This window comes from Coregonus clupeaformis, chromosome 31 (genome assembly GCF_020615455.1).
Source record: "Coregonus clupeaformis isolate EN_2021a chromosome 31, ASM2061545v1, whole genome shotgun sequence".
Lineage (NCBI taxonomy): Eukaryota > Metazoa > Chordata > Actinopteri > Salmoniformes > Salmonidae > Coregonus > Coregonus clupeaformis.
In genome coordinates this window covers 2,775,298-2,792,276 of record NC_059222.1, presented here as the reverse complement: position 1 = coordinate 2,792,276, position 16,979 = coordinate 2,775,298, and the positions used below count along the sequence as shown (strand labels likewise).

The following is a 16,979-nucleotide window of genomic DNA, read 5'->3' as shown; positions in this document are numbered from 1 at the left end:
ATGGTGAAATCCTTCCTCTCCGGCAACTTGAGTTAGGAAGGACGCCTGTATCTTTGTAGTGACTGGGTGTATTGATACACCATCTAAAGTGTAATTAATAACTTCACCATGCTCAAAGGGATATTCAATGTCTGCTTTTAATTTTTTTTACCCATCTACCAATAAGTGCACTTCTTTGCGAGGCATTGGAAAACCTCCCTGGTCATTAAGGTTGAATCTGTGTTTGAAATTCACTGCTCAAATGAGGGACCTTTACAGATAATTGTATTTGTGGGGTACAGAGATTAGGTAGTCATTCAAAAATCATGTTTACATTTACGCCATTTAGCAGACGCTCTTATCCAGAGCGACTTACAAATTGGTGCATTCACCTTATGATAGGCAGTGAGACAACTTTTTATTGTATTTTTTAAAATATTTTTCAAATGTTGTATTATTTTTTTCAAGTATATTTTTAATTCTCATTTGTTTTATATATATTGTTTAAAAAATAAAAATAAAAAATATTTTTATATATATATATTTTTGTGGGGTAGAAGGATTACTTTTATACTATCCCACTATGTTAAACACTATTATTGCACACAGTGCAGCCATGCAACTTATGTGACTTGTTAAGCACAATTTTACTCCTGAACTTATTTAGGCTTGCCATAGCAAAGGGGTTGAATACTTATTGACTCAAGACATTTTTCATTTTTTATTAATTTGTAAAAATTTTGAAAAACATAATTCCACTTTGACATTATGGGGTATTGGTTGTAGGCCAGTGACAAAAAAATCTCTATTTAATCTATCTTAAATTCAGGCTGTATAACAACAAATGTGGAAAAAGTCAAGGGGTATAAATACTTTCTGAAGGCATTGTATATAAACCACGCCCCTCTGCAAACACGCCTTCTCCAATGTTGGTTACAAAGCGGAACTTATTTAAATTAGGTAAAATAATATCATGTTACCATTGGTGTATTAAAATGACTTAGTGAAGTCACCCTATTCCCTTAATCCAAGTGTTTGACATGGGGTAGGGGACCAATATCTTTATGATCAAACTTTATCAATGTTGAAGCAACAGTCAGTTTTCATATTTTGGTCATCATACTTTGATATGGTTTCATACAAATATCATCCAATTTCATGAAACATGATTTACAATGTGTATATTTATATTTTACATGTATTTATATTAGATTTCTCTGAACTAATATTTATATTGGATTTCTATTAGATTTGGTAAATTATCCTATAGATTTCTATTTACAAAATATCCTGAATTAACATCTCTCCTCTCCTATCTCTTTTCTCTCTCCCTTTCCTTGTGTAGGTCGGAGGCACAGAAGAGTATAAGATTTGTCAAGGCATCAAGGAGGGCAGGATAACCAAGCCGGTGGTGTGCTGGTGTATAGGAACCTGTGCCACCATGTTCTCCTCGGAGGTCAGTGGGCCGTTTTGGTTTGGTAACGTGTCTAGGGAGAACTTATCAGGGATGTAAACTAGCCACTTTTCAGCGATATTCACAATTTTGATCTGAAAATAGATCATCCACGTGAATCTTGTAGATCTGTAAAAAAAAGAAAAAGGTTTGTGGGAGGGGGGTGGGGTCTGACGAAAGTGCGCAGACGTAGAGTGTATCTCCCATTGAGCAATGAGTGCGTCATCCAATATCACGCGTGACAGTTGTGAGCAGCCAGCCGCATACCCTAACCAGCAATTAGCCTAGCCTACTGAGGTTTAAAAATGTTATTTAGCTGTAATGGGGAGCTGGGGTGTGCAGTGATGGGATTTCTGTTGTTAAATGTGTTTAATTATTGGAGCGGCTCGCAACGCGAGCGAAGTGGATACGTAGATATCTTTTCATTGCGTCTGTAAGAACAAGCAGGCCAGTCTGACTTCGCTGTCACGTAACCTATGAGTGCCATTGCCATAGAGGAAAAACGGAGCACAATGAGTCATCCTTGAGCCTTTACATAAATGAAAACCACGAGTTTCTCGCCCAAACCCCATTCTACCATGAATTGGCATACATGTTATATAATTTTATAAACCATTTTGCGGACCGTTTTAAACTACTCGTTGGCCACAAGTTTTTGGTTTGATAAAAAAAGACCTTGTTTAGTCATGTTACCTGGCTATCTAGCTAACAACATGGTACCCAACAAATATGATGGTTAAACGTTTTCAGTGTTATATATTTTTAAATAAGATCATCTTTGAGAACTAACAATCACCAAAATAAAAACTAGACAGTCAGGGAAAATATAACATGTTTCAAATGTCATGCCATGGGGCCCCCATTGATTTTGTTATGAGTCAATCAGATGGTATAAGATCACGGCATAAGCCATGACTAAATGTGACCGACCGGCTCGATTCGGTCTTATGTCGCAACATATGAAATTGTGTTTTTTACATTGGATAAAAGTAAACACTCAGAGCTAGAAAATGGTATATCATACACTACAGTTGAGGAATAATGGTAAAGTAATTCTGCTTTGAAAGTTGATTCAGCATCGTTCACACCCTCTTAAGCTACCAAAGATTTCAAGACTAAAGGCTGGTTTATACTACGTGTGTATTCGTACATTTAATCTGGAGTGCCAGAGTGTGCTCAGAGCGTTGTCAGATTGTCCGTTCGTAAATTCAGAGCGTTTCGCTCTCGGAGCGTTCAGAGCGCACAGTAGGGTTGATCTGAGCGTTCTGACCTAACAGCAGCAGTCAATCACCCAAGCTAACGTTGGCTAGCTTGCTAGCTACTTCCAGACACAAATGAGAGAGAGCTCACTTTGACCATTTTACTTCCCCTAGCAGAGCTGGTTAGGCTGTTATCCAGAGCGTTGGTGACTGCAACTGTGCTGCTGGCAACAATTTAATTACACTTTTTTGCCAACGTTTACTGACACCGGCCATACTCAGCGGGTGTTGAGCGTTCGTAAATTCGTCAGTTATTCTGTGCACTGGCACACTCGGACAAGAGTGCTCTGAAATCGGAGTAGATAGCCAGAGCGAATTTACGAACGCACCCTATGTCTATCGACAGTTGTCGCAGTGACATAATGAACATTCTATTGAAATGATTACTTGCATAGTGGAGTCTTTTGTTTAGACATGTAGCTAGCAAGCTAAACAATGAACCATAATCCCAACACGTAATGTTACAACCCTGCATGAATCTGCAGGTAGCTAACCAACCAGGTTCAATGTTTGCTAGCTAACATTAGACTATAACTAGCAATGCAAATGGCTCTGGGATACGAATAATATTACTACACAGATCATACACCTAACGTTAGCTAGCGAGCCAGCCAGCTATCGTTAGCTAGCTAACGGTACACTTTAACTTGAAATGAAAATGACTTTCTGACTAAATTAGAAACGTGTAATATCTGAAAATGTATCTAGCTAGACAATCTTACCCATATACATGGATGGACGCTTCTCCCTCTCTGTCGCAGATGCCATGGTTGCCCCTAGTTTGAAGATGTAATCCGGAGCCATCTGTGTTCTCTTTTCGACTCCGTCTCCGTATTTGCAATCAAAATTTTCTCCATCTCCTTAGCTATCATACTCTAATTCCACTGATTTCAAAACTCGGTCCTCCAGAAAGTGGAGAGCAACACTTATGCAGTTCTACTAAGTGATATCTTTCAAAAAAGCCGCATTAGAAAGGATTACGTACACATACTGACCAGCTCATGTTATAGACAGACGCTTGCTACATGGAAGACAATCCAAACTCATTATCTCAGCAAATTATGGCTAGCGGGAAGGTTGCTTTCTTTTTCCGTGGCTAAACCAACTAGGCTTGTAATTTAACAATTTTATTCGTATTACAGATGGCATACAAGTTTGTTATTAAGGCACATGAAAGATTATGTTCCGGAAGGCATTTCTGCCAAATAATGCATTTTGTTAAAAAATTATGTTTACGTTCAAATGCCTCTCCTGTGAAGTAGTGACGCGCGACATACGCCTAGTTTCCTGAAACAAGTCACAAATGTGTAGAATTGCAGGAAGTTAGCTTTACAATGGCACATTTTCTCTCAGCCCCATGGCAAAATGTATAGAATTGCAGGAAATTAGCATTTAAAACAGTAAAACCTTGTCTCTGCGGCCAAGAGGAGGGCCTCTAAAATGTGCAGTCAGAGACCGCTCCATTGGCCAAAGGCACAGCCAATACCACTCGGTATCGTGAAAATAGAGAAATAATAGAAAAAAAACACGTAATAATAAAAGTAATATTAGATACACAATAGGTGTTTCTCAATATGCGTACTACCGTGCTCTACGCTCATTCTCCGAGTGCATTCTCCGAGGACGTTCTCTTGAGGACGTTCTTGTGAGGACGAGAGTGTGGAGAACGCATAAAACAATACATTTGAGAATCACTCGCACTCCCCCTACTGTATTACCTCACGCTGCATCTCCCTATTTACTGAACCTTCTTCCAACCAGGACCATGGTAACAATAGAGACGAAACAAGATATACACAAAGCAAACATTTTACATCATAATTATCAGCTAGATATATGTGAATTGTAGTACTCTAGCTAGCCAGCTAGTTAAACAGGCAAAAATGACCTAAACTAATGTTATGGAAGGTAGATGTCAATTCTTTGTGGGTAGCTAGCTAACAATTCTTTGTGGCTAGCTAGCTAGCCAGTTAGCCCTATTGACTTACTGTTATGATGATTTTCTCCTGTATCAAGTAATTCAGGATGCAAGAGAATAGTTAAACACTTACATGGAGAGTTGATTAAAAGTATTTAATATTGCGGTACCGGGTTCACATAGCAAACGGCCCGTGAGTGGCCCATTGCTATCTGAACTCACTGAACAAAGGAAATCTCTAAGCTTATATACTTGTTTGCAAGCTAATTCTATCCAACAGTTGCCAACCATTATTGAGTGTCACTCCTCACCACATATAGGATCACCCTAGATGGTATCGTGTTGCACCCTAGTCAGGATATTCCATCACGTACTCCTACGATTAGCACAAGTTGCCCCTCAGCTATCTTGGCCCGCATACCTTCTGGCACCCACCAGTGACAGAAATAAATTCATGGAATGTCCTCATCCTCCAAATCCTTATGCAGCTCTCAATTATCAAACATTAACTAATCCTGTATAAAATACGTAATATCACTTACTATGGACTTACCCATTCACTGAACCTTCTTCCAGCCAGGACAATGGCAATAGAGACTAAACAAGATATACACAAATCAAACGTTTTACTTCATAACTATCAGCTAGCTATATGTGAATTGTAATAATGTAGCTAAGCAGATAATTAACAGGCAAAAATGACCTAAAACCAATGTTATCCAAGGTAGATGTCAATTCTTCGTGACTATCTGGCTTGCTAACAGTAGTAGCTAGCCAGTTAGCCCTATTGACATATTATGGGCTCGTGATCAACGGTATGTTGGCAGGTAAACATGCCCTAACTAACACAGCATGTACAGTTGAAGTCGGAAGTTTAGATACACTTAGGTTGGAGTCATTAAAACTTGTTTTTCAACCTCTCCACACATTTCTTGTTAACAAACTATAGTTTTAGCAAGTCGGTTAGGACATCTACTTTGTGCATGACACAAGTAATTTTTCAACAATTGTTTACAGACAGATTATTTCACTTATAATTCAATGTATCACAATTCCAGTGGGTCAGAAGTTTGCATACACTAAGTTGACTGTGCCTTTAAACAGCTTGGAAAATTCCAGAAAATGATGTCATGGCTTTAGAAGCTTCTGATAGGCTAATTGACATCATTTGAGTCAATTGGAGGTGTACCTGTGGATGTATTTCAAGGCCTACTTTCAAACTCAGTGCATCTTTGCTTGACATCATGGGGAAATCTAAAGAAATCAGCCAAAATTGTAGACCTCCACAAGTCTGGTTCATCCTTGGGAGCAATTTCCAAACGCCTGAAGGTACCACGTTCATCTGTACAAACAATAGTACGCAAGTATAAACACCATGGGACCACGCAGCCGTCATACTGCTCAGGAAGGAGACGCATTCTGTCTCCTGGAGATGAATGTACTTTGGTGCGAAAAGTGCAAATTAATCCCAGAACATGCTGGAGGAGACAGGGACAAAAGTATCTATATCCACAGTAAAACGAGTCCTATATCGACATAACCTGAAAGGCCGCTCAGCAAGGAAGAAGCTACTGCTCCAAAACCGCCATAAAATAGCCAGACTACGGTTTGCAACTGCACATGGGGACAAAGATCGTACTTTTTGGAGACATGTCCTCTGTTCTGATGAAACAAAAATAGAATTGTTTGGCCATAATGACCATCGTTATGTTTGGAGGAAAAAGGGGAACGCTTGCAAGCCGAAGAACACCATCCCAACCGTGAAGCACGGGGGTGGCAGCATCATGCTGTGGGGGTGCTTTGCTGCAGGAGAGACTGGTGCACTTCACAAAATAGATGGCATCATGAGGAAGGAAAATTATGTGGATATATTGAAGCAACATCTCAAGACATCAGTCAGGAAGTTAAAGCTTGATCGCAAATGGGTCTTCCAAATGGACAATGACCCCAAGCATACTTCCAAAGTTGTGCCAAAATGGCTTAAGGACAACAAAGTCAAGGTATTGCAGTGGCCATCACAAAGCCCTGACCTCAATCCTATAGAACATTTGTGGGCAGAACTGAAAAAACGTGTGCGAGCAAGGAGGCCTACAAACCTGACTCAGTTACACCAGCTCTGCCAGGAAGAATGGGCCAAAATTCACCCAACTTATTGTGGGAAGCTTGTGGAAGGCTACCCGAAACGTTTGACCCAAGTTAAACAATTTCAAGGCAATGCTACCAAAAATACTAATTGAGTGTATGTAAACTTCTGACCCACTGGGAATGTGATGAAAGAAATAAAAGCTGAAATAAATCATTCTCTCTACTATTATTCTGACATTTCACATTCTTAAAATAAAGTGGTGATCCTAACTGACCTAAAACAGGGAATTTTTACAAGGATTAAATGTCAGGAATTGTGAAAAACTGAGTTTAAATGTATTTGACTAAGGTGTATGTAAACCTCCGACTTCAACTGTATTTATTAACGTATCAAGATGATAAAATATTGTAGTCAGGCAACATATGAGATGTGAATAGGCAACATTTCATTCAGAAGTCGGAGTGTATTTACTCTTGCTTCAGCTCAAATAATGGCCGCCATTGATTTCAAGAAATTTAGCATATTTTTTTACGTGGTTGCGTCATTTATTTGCATACTTTCCGTTGAAGCTTGCATCGATGCATGCTTAAAAATATGTACAAACTGAGTACGCATTTGAGAAGTGCCCTCCGTGCTTCGTTTCGCATACTTTGATTTGGACTCATACTCTGTCCCTTCCGTGCTCCAATTTGCGTGCACGGTAGTATGCATTTTGAGAAACACCCAATGAGTAACGATAACTTGGCTATATACAAGGGGTACCAGTACCGAGTTGATTTGCAGGGGTACCAGGTAATTGAGGTAGATATGTACATATAAGTAGGAATAGGGTACTAGGGATTTTTCCCAGTGAACTAAAACGTGCAAGGGTAATTCCTCTATATAAATTACGGAATATGCTGGATTATGGAAACTATCGGCCTGTCTCAATCCTGGGTATTTTATCGAAGGTCATGGGAAAGGTTATGTTCGTGCAGATTGACAGTTATATTTCCTTACATAACCTACTATATGAGCTCCAATCTAGCTTTTGGAAATACCATTCCACCGACACTTGCCTACTATATCTAGCTGACCATATCAGGAAGGAAGTAGATGGAGGGAAATGTTGTGGTATAGTTATGTTAGATCTTCAAAAGGCGTTTGATAAGGTGGATCATGAGATTATGTTAATCAAACTAAGAGCCATGGGTTTTAACAATTTAGCCATAAAATGGGTTAGCTCTTATCTGCAAGGAAGAAAACAGATGGTGGATGTGGATGGGACCCAGTCTAAACCCAAAACATTGAACTGGGGGGTACCCCAAGGGAGTGTGCTGGATCCACTTTTCTTTGTTGTATATAAATGATCTGAAATCTGCCTGTACATGTGACCTTTTCCTCTATGCAGATGATTATGCACTGTTGGTTTCCCACAAAGACAGAAATGTGTTTGAGAAAGCCCTCAGTGCTGATCTTCTGAATGTCAGTAAATGGCTATACAGTGGGGGAAAAAAGTATTTAGTCAGCCACCAATTGTGCAAGTTCTCCCACTTAAAAAGACGAGAGAGGCCTGTAATTTTCATCATATGTACACGTCAACTATGACAGACAAATTGAGAAAAGAAAATCCAGAAAATCACATTGTAGGATTTTTTATGAATTTATTTGCAAATTATGGTGGAAAATAAGTATTTGGTCACGTACAAACAAGCAAGATTTCTGGCTCTCACAGACCTGTAACTTCTTCTATAAGAGGTTCCTCTGTCCTCCACTCGTTACCTGTATTAATGGCACCTGTTTGAACTTGTTATCAGTATAAAAGACACCTGTCCACAACCTCAAACAGTCACACTCCAAACTCCACTTTGGCCAAGACCAAAGAGCTGTCAAAGGACACCAGAAACAAAATCGTAGACCTGCACCAGGCTGGGAAGACTGAATCTGCAATAGGTAAGCAGCTTGGTTTGAAGAAATCAACTGTGGGAGCAATTATTAGGAAATGGAAGACATACAAGACCACTGATAATCTCCCCGATCTGGGGCACCACGCAAGATCTCACCCTGTGGGGTCAAAATGATCACAAGAACGGTGAGCAAAAATCCCAGAACCACACGGGGGCACCTAGTGAATGACCTGCAGAGAGCTGGGACCAAAGTAACAAAGCCTACCATCAGTAACACACTACGCCGCCAGGGACTCAAATCCTGCAGTGTCCCCCTGCTTAAGCCAGTACATGTCCAGGCCCGTCTGAAGTTTGCTAGAGTGCATTTGGATGATCCAGAAGAGGATTGGGAGAATGTCATATGGTCAGATGAAACCAAAATAGAACCTTTTGGTAAAAACTCAACTCGTCGTGTTTGGAGGACAAAGAATGCTGAGTTGCATCCAAAGAACACCATACCTACTGTGAAGCATGGGGGGTGGAAACATCATGCTTTGGGGCTGTTTTTCTGCAAAGGGACCAGGACGACTGATCCGGTAAAGGAAAGAATGAATGGGGCCATGTATCGTGAGATTTTGAGTGAAAACCTCCTTCCATCAGCAAGGGCATTGAAGATGAAACGTGGCTGGGTCTTTCAGGATGACAATGATCCCAAACACACCGCCCGGGCAACGAAGGAGTGGCTTCGTAAGAAGCATTTCAAGGTCCTGGAGTGGCCTAGCCAGTCTCCAGATCTCAACCCCATAGAAAATCTTTGGAGGGAGTTGAAAGTCTGTGTTGCCCAGCGACAGCCCCAAAACATCACTGCTCTAGAGGAGATCTGCATGGAGGAATGGGCCAAAATACCAGCAACAGTGTGTGAAAACCTTGTGAAGACTTACAGAAAACGTTTGACCTGTGTCATTGCCAACAAAGGGTATATAACAAAGTATTGAGAAACTTTTGTTATTGACCAAATACTTATTTTCCACCATAATTTGCAAATAAATTCATAAAAAATCCTACAATGTGATTTTCTGGAATTTTTTTCTCATTTTGTCTGTCATAGTTTACGTGTACCTATGATGAAAATTACAGGCCTCTCTCATCTTTTTAAGTGGGAGAACTTGCACAATTGGTGGCTGACTAAATACTTTTTTTCCCCACTGTATGTCAATAAGCGGTCACTCCACCTTGGAAAAACAGAGTCTATCTTGTACGGGTCCAAAGTGCAACTGACGAAATCCCCTAACTTTAAGGTGGTAGTAGGTGACATAGTAGTCACAGCAAAAGACTTAAACTGAATTATCTTGGATGTGTTCTAGATAACCATCTGACGGGAGAGAATGGCACAAAAAGTTAACTCCAAAGTGAACCATAAAATTTGGTTTCTGGCAAGAACCTCCACATTTATGCAGAAGAATTCAATGGTGGCATTAGCAGGGGCTCTTGTTCAGTGCAACTTCGACTATGCGTGCTCTTCCTGGTACAATAGTGCCCCAAGATAATTAAAAACACTGCAGACGTTTCAGAACAAATTTGTCAGGATTATTAACTTCCATCACATACTCGTCTTGACCATTCCCACTTTGAAAGCCTCAGATGGCTTAAAGTGGAGGAGAGAGTTTCCCAGATTAAATTGTCCAGGATAACCATAACTATTCCACTAGAAGGACTGAAACTGAAGTTGTTTATTTTAGATTTAATAGTGGTATGGGGAAAGAAACCTTTTTGTACTCCGCTGCCATTCTTTGGAAAGTCTTCCAAACAATTTGACATTCATCACCTCCATAGGCAGTTTAAAGTTCTCACTGAAAAAATTACTAAATAGTAGCATGTCTCAAAAGTGAGTCTTAAGACTACAGTACGTGGGTGAGAAAAAATACCTGGGATAGCATATGGTCTACCTTTTGGTGCCTATTGTGTATCATATTGTGATTTGTCTTGTGATTTGTCTTGTGACACTACATGACCAAAAGTACAGTGCATTCGGAAAGTGTTCAGACCCCTTGACTTTTTCCACATTTTGTTACGTTACAGCCTTATTCTAAAATTGATTAAATTGTTTGTTTCACTCATCAATCTACACACAATATCCCATAATGACAAAGCAAAAACAGGTTGTTAGAACATTTTGCTAATTTATAAAATAAAAAAATGGAAATATTACATTTACATAAGTATTCATACCCTTTACTCAGTACTTTTATTGAAGTACCTATTGGCCGCGATTACTGCCTCAAGTCTTCTTGGGTATGACGCTACAAACTTGGCACAACTGTATTTGGGAAGTTTCTCCCATTGTTCTCTGCAGATCCTCTCGAGCTCTTGTCAGGTTGGATGGGGAGCGTCGTTGCATAGCTATTTTCAGGTCTCTCCAGAGATGTAAGAGTGGTTCAAGTCCTGCACTGCCTGGGCCACTCAAGGACATTCAGAGTCTTGTCCCGAAGCCACTCCTGCGTTGTCTTGGCTGTGTGCTTAGGGTCGTTGTCCTGTTGGAAGGTGAACCTTCTCCCCAGTTTGAGGTCCTGAGTGCTCTGGAACAGGTTTTCATCAAGGATCTCTCTGTACATTGCTCCGTTCATCTTTCCCTCGAACCTGACTAGTCTCCCAGTCCCTGCCGCTGAAAAACATCCCCACAGCATGATGCTGCCACCACCATGCTTCACCATAGGGATGGTGCCAGGTTTCCTCCAGACGTGACGCTTGGCATTCAGGCCAAAGAGTTCAATCTTGGTTTCATCAGACCATAGAATCTTGTTTCTCATGGTATGAGAGTCATTTAGGTGCCTTTTGGCAAACTCCAAGCGGGCTGTCATGTGCCTTTTACTGAAGAGTGGCTTGCGTCTGGCCAATCTAACATAAAGGCCTTATTGGTGAAGTGTTGCAGAGATGACTGTCCTTCTGGAAGGTTCTCCCATCTCCACAGAGGAACTCTGGAGCTCTGTCAGAGTGACCATCGGGTTCTTGGTCACCTCCCTGACCAAGGCCATTCTCCCCCGATTGCTCAGGTTGCCAGGGCGGCCAGCTCTAGGAAGAGTCTTGATGGTTTCAAACTTACTCCATTTAAGAATGATGGAGGCCACTGTGTTCTTGGGGACCTTTTAATGCTGCAGATGTTTTTTGGTACCCTTCCCCAGATCTGTGGCTTGACACAATCCTGTCTCGAAGCTCTACGGACAATTACTTCGACCTCGTGGCTTGGTTTTTGCTGACATGCACTGTCAACTGTGGGACTTTATATAGACAGGTGTGTGCCTTTCCAAATCATGTCCAATCAATTGAATTTACAACAGGTGGACTTCAATCAAGTTGTAGAAACATCTCAAGGATGATCAATGGAAACAGGATGCACCTGAGCTAAATTTCAAGTCTCATAGCAAAGGTTCTGAATATTAGGTAAAGAAGGTATTTCATTTTTTCATTTTTAATAAATTAGCAAAACTTTCGAAAAACCTGTTTTCGCTTTGTCATTATGGGGAATTGTGTGTATATTGAGGATTCTTATTTATTTAATCAATTTTAGCTGTAACAAAATGTGGAAAAAGGGAAGGGGTCTGAATACTTTCCGAATGCACTGTATGTGGAGACCTGCTCGTCGAATATCTCATTCCAAAATCATGGGCATTAATATGGAGTTGGTTCCCCCTTTGCTGCTATAACAGCCTCCACTCTTCTGTGAAGGCTATCCCACTAGATGTTGGAACGTTAGTGAGGTCGGGCACTGATGTTGGGCGATTAGGCCTGGCTCGCAGTCGGCGTTCCACTTCATCTCAAAGGTGTTTGATGGGGATGAGGTCAGGACTCTGTGCAGGTCAGTCAAATTCTTCCACACAGATCTCGACAAACCATTTCTGTATGGACCTCATTTTGAGCACGGAGGCATTGTCATGCTGAAACAGAAATGGGCATTCCCCAAACTGTTACCACAGACTTGGAAGCACAGAATCGTCTAGAATGTCATTGTATGCTGTAGCATTAACACTTCCCTTCACTGGAACAAATGGGTCTAGCCCGAACAATGAAAAACAGCTCCAGACCATTATTCCTCCTCCACCAAACTTTACACTTGGTACTATGCATTCGGGCAGGTAGCGTTCTCCTGGCATCCAACAAAACCCAGATTTGTCCGTCGGACTGCCAGATGGTGAAGCATGATTCATCACACCACGCAGCCGACGCTTGGCATTGCGCATGTTGATCTTAGGCTTGTGTGCGGCTGCTCGGCCATGGAAACCCATTTCATGAAGCTCCCGACGAACAGTTATTGAGCTGACGTTGCTTCCAGAGGTAGTTTGGAACGCTGTAGTGAGTGTTGCAACCGAGTACAGACTATTGTTACGTGCTTCAGCACTCGGCGGTCCCATTCTGTGAGTTTGTGTGGCCTACACATCGCGGCTGAGCCGTTGTTGCTCCTAGACGTTTCCACTTCACGATAACAGCACTTACAGTTGACCCGGGCAGCTCTAGCAGGGCAGAAATGTGATGATCTGACTTTTTGGATAGGTGGCATCCAATGACATTGCCACGTTGAAAGTCACTGAGCTCTTCAATAAGACCATTCTACTGCCAATGTTTTCTATGGAGATTGCATGGCTGTGTGCTCGATTTTATACAGCTGTCAGCAACGGGTGTGGCTAAAATGGCCGAATCCACTAATTTGAATGGGTGTCCACATACTTGTATTTATTTTTATATATATATATATATATATATATATATATATATAGTGTATAAGACATTGATTGTTGTATATATTAGGAGTATGTGAGACAAGGGTGATGTACCTGTCCAGAGTTGTTTATTAGGAAATGGAACTGTACTAATTATCTCATTTTATGAAACAAGCAACAATTTTGTTTGTCATAGTTTGTTGCCACTACCATTGCTGGCTAACCTTCCTGCACCCCTTCCCCCTCCAAAAGAACCACAATGGAAATAATCTTTAAAGCTTTGTTGTGTGATCCTTGATGATCTTCCTAAAATGTACATTACCGTTCAAAAGTTTGGGGTCACTTAGATATTTACTTGTTTTTGCAAGCAATTTTTTTGTCCATTAAAATAACATTGAATTGATCAGAAATACAGTGTATACATTGTTAATGTTGTAAATGGCTATTGTAGCTGGAAACTGCAGATTTTTTTTTAATGCAATATCTACATTGGCGTATAGAGGCCCATTATCAGCAACCATAAGTCCTGTGTTCCAATGGCACGTTGTGTTTGCTAATCCAAGTTTATCATTTTAAAAGGCTAATTGATCATTAGAAAACCCTTTTGCAATTATGTTAGCACAGCTGAAAACTGTTGTGCTGATTAAAGAAGCAATAAAACTGGCCTTCTTCAGACTAGTTGAGTATCTGGAGCATCAGCAATTGTGGGTTCGATTACAGGCTTTCTTCTGAAACTCGTCAGTCTATTCTTGTTCTGAGAAATGAAGGCTATTCCATGCGAGAAATTGCCAAGGAACTGAAGATCTCGTACAACGCTGTGTACTACTCCCTTCACAGAACAGCGCAAATTGGCTCTAACCAGAATAGAAAGAGGAGTGGGAGGCCCCGGTGCACAACTGAGCAAGAGGACAAATACATTTGAGTGTCTAGTTTGAGAAACAGACGCCTCACAGGTCCTCAACTGGCAGCTTTCATTAAATAGTACCCGCAAAACACCAGTCTCAACGTCAACAGTAAAGAGGCGACTCCGGGATGCTGACCTTCTAGGCAGAGTTGCAAAGAAAAAGCCATATCTCAGACTGGCCAATAAAAATAAAAGATTAAGATGGGCAAAAGAACACAGACACTGGACAGAGGAAGATTTGATTTTTTTTTTATGGACAGACAAATCGACGTTTGAGGTGTTCGGATCACAAAGAAGAACATTTGTGAGACGCAGACCAAATGAAAAGATGCTGGAGGAGTGCTTGATGCAATCTGTCAAGCATGGTGGAGGCAATGTGATGGTCTGGGGGTGCTTTGGTGGTGGTAAAGTGGGAGATTTGTACAGGGTAAAAGGGATCTTGAAGAAGGAAGGCTATCAATCCGTTTTGCAACGCCATGCTTTACCCTGTGAACGGCGCTCGATTGGAGCCAATTTCCTCGTACAACAGGACAATGACCCAAAGCACAGCTCCAAACTATGCAATAACTATTTAGGGAAGAAGCAGTCAGCTGGTATTCTGTCTATAATGGAGTGGCCAGCACAGTCACCGGATCTCAACCCTATTGAGCTGTTGTGGGAGCAGCTTGACCGTATGGTATGTAAGAAGTACCCATCAAGCCAATCCAACTTGTGGGAGGTGCTTCAGGAAGCATGGGGTGAAATCTCTTCAGATTACCTCAACAAATTGACAACTATAATGCCAAAGGTCTGCAAGGCTGTAATTGCTGCAAATGGAGGATTCTTTGACGAAAGCAAAGTTGGAAGGACACAATAATTATTTCAATTAAAAATCATTATTTCTAACCTTGTCAATGACTACATTTCCTATTCATTTTGCTATATTTCCTATTCAAACTCATTTCATGTATGTTTTTTTTTATGATGGTGTTGGAGTCGTGCTTGGCCACGCAGTCGTGGGTGAACAGGGAGTACAGGAGGGGACTAAGCACGCACCCCTGAGGGGCCTCTGTTGAGGGTCAGCGTGGCGGATGTGTTGTTGCCTATTAAGTCCCGTCAGGAATTCCAGGATCCAGTTGCAGTGGGAGGTGTTCAGTCCCAGTGTCCTTAGCTTAGAGATGAGCTTAGAGGGCACTAAGCTTTTGAACGCTTAGCTGTAGTCAATTAATAGCATTCTCATGTAGGTGTTCCTTTTTTCCATGTGGGAAAGGAGAGTGTGGAGTGCAATAGAGATTTTGTCATCTGTGGATCTTTTTTGGCGGTATGCGGATTGGAGTGGGTCCAGGGTTTCTGGGATGATGGTGGTGTTGTGAGCCATGACCAGCCTTTCAAAGCATTTCATGGCTACGGATGTGAGTGCTACGGGGTGATAGTAATTTAGTTATTGGGCACAGTGATTATGGTGGTCTGTTTGAGACATGTAGGTATTACAGACTGGGTCAGGGAGAGGTTGAAAATGTTGTGGCGAAATCCTGCACGGAGCCTTCACCGTGCGCTGCCAATTTAAGAGCGCAGCAGCAGTGAGGAAGGAGGAAATAAAGATGGCTCATCCGGCTCTGTGTAGGAGCTCTCGTTTGGCGGGGCAGTTTTGACGGCGTGTGCAGCTCTGCAGAAGTCTTCCGTAGTTTCAGCGTGTTTAGTTGATTAAAGTTCTAAATTTGATGGCCTTTGTTATCGCGCTACTCCTGATGAGTTGGAACCATTCTATCCTCTGATCGCATGGATTACTAGCAAGCATTGTTGCAAGCTTTTGTCAAACAAACAACCAAGGATTGTGTCGGACGGAAAAATACAACAGCTAAGCCCATTTCTCTTTCTATGTCCTTCAGTAGTATTGGTTGGGTTACCCCTGTGTTGTAACGTGTGTCTTATCCTTTCTCTTCACTGGCTATCTGGCAAACAGGCTACACTCTAGGCAGTCTCTTCTGCTGATGTGTGTGTGTCTGATAGCGGTACAACAATCATTATCTTTACCCCTCTCTAACAATACTGCTACAATTTAAGTGAAGACGCTTGCCAGCTGGTCACCGCATGCTCTGAGTACGCGTTCTGGTAATCTGTCTGCGGCCTTGTGAATGTTAACCTGTTTAAAGGTCTTAATCACATCGGCTACAGAGAGCATTCCTTTCTTAAGGGCACATCGACAGATTTTTCACCTTTTCTGCTCGGGTATTAGAACCATCGACCTTTCGGTCTAACTGATAGGCTACCTGCCGCCCCTAATTGTCCCTAATTGGCTCATTGTCATGGATTATTGACGGGCCATTGAATATTCCAGAATCTAGACCAAACTCAACCTTTATTCTGTCTGGATTGTTTGTAATTGATGAGTACATCGATGCCTTCTACAGGTGCAGTTTGGCCATGCTGGAGCCTGTGCTAACCAGGCCTTTGAAACGGCAGTGGCTAAGAACCAAGCTCTGAGGGACGCTGGAGCCTTCGTTCCCAAGAGCTTCGACGAGCTGGGCGACATCATCAGGTAACTGTCAATAACCACGGAGACAGTCACCATGGAGACAGTACTGCTCTGAAGACGGGGTCATCAATTTGAGACTTTAAAGCACTTCAAACACCGCTCAAGATTAAATATTATTAATATAAATAATGGGTTTTGGTTGAATTACGTTGTCTAACGTTTTCCATAGCTTAAAGGGGAAATTCAAATGAGCACTTCAACTCCTTATCATTCTAGCCATCAAATATATCAATGGCCATATATCGCGTCATCTATGTGTGAACCAGTGCTTGTGCTAGTGAGGTTTGA

At 41.5% G+C, this 16,979-nt stretch overlaps 1 protein-coding gene across 2 annotated transcripts in view; it reads left to right on the top strand.

The window, feature by feature from the left end:
* The window catches only part of LOC121547175 (ATP-citrate synthase), a 102,240-nt gene that overhangs the window by 70,070 nt on the left and 15,191 nt on the right, over positions 1 to 16,979 (top strand). For both annotated transcript variants that reach the window (XM_041858308.2, XM_041858307.2), the window contains 2 exons: positions 1,325 to 1,435; positions 16,567 to 16,694. In XM_041858308.2, the coding sequence (XP_041714242.1) occupies positions 1,325 to 1,435; positions 16,567 to 16,694 (239 nt within the window). The remainder of the gene's footprint in view (positions 1 to 1,324; positions 1,436 to 16,566; positions 16,695 to 16,979) is intronic.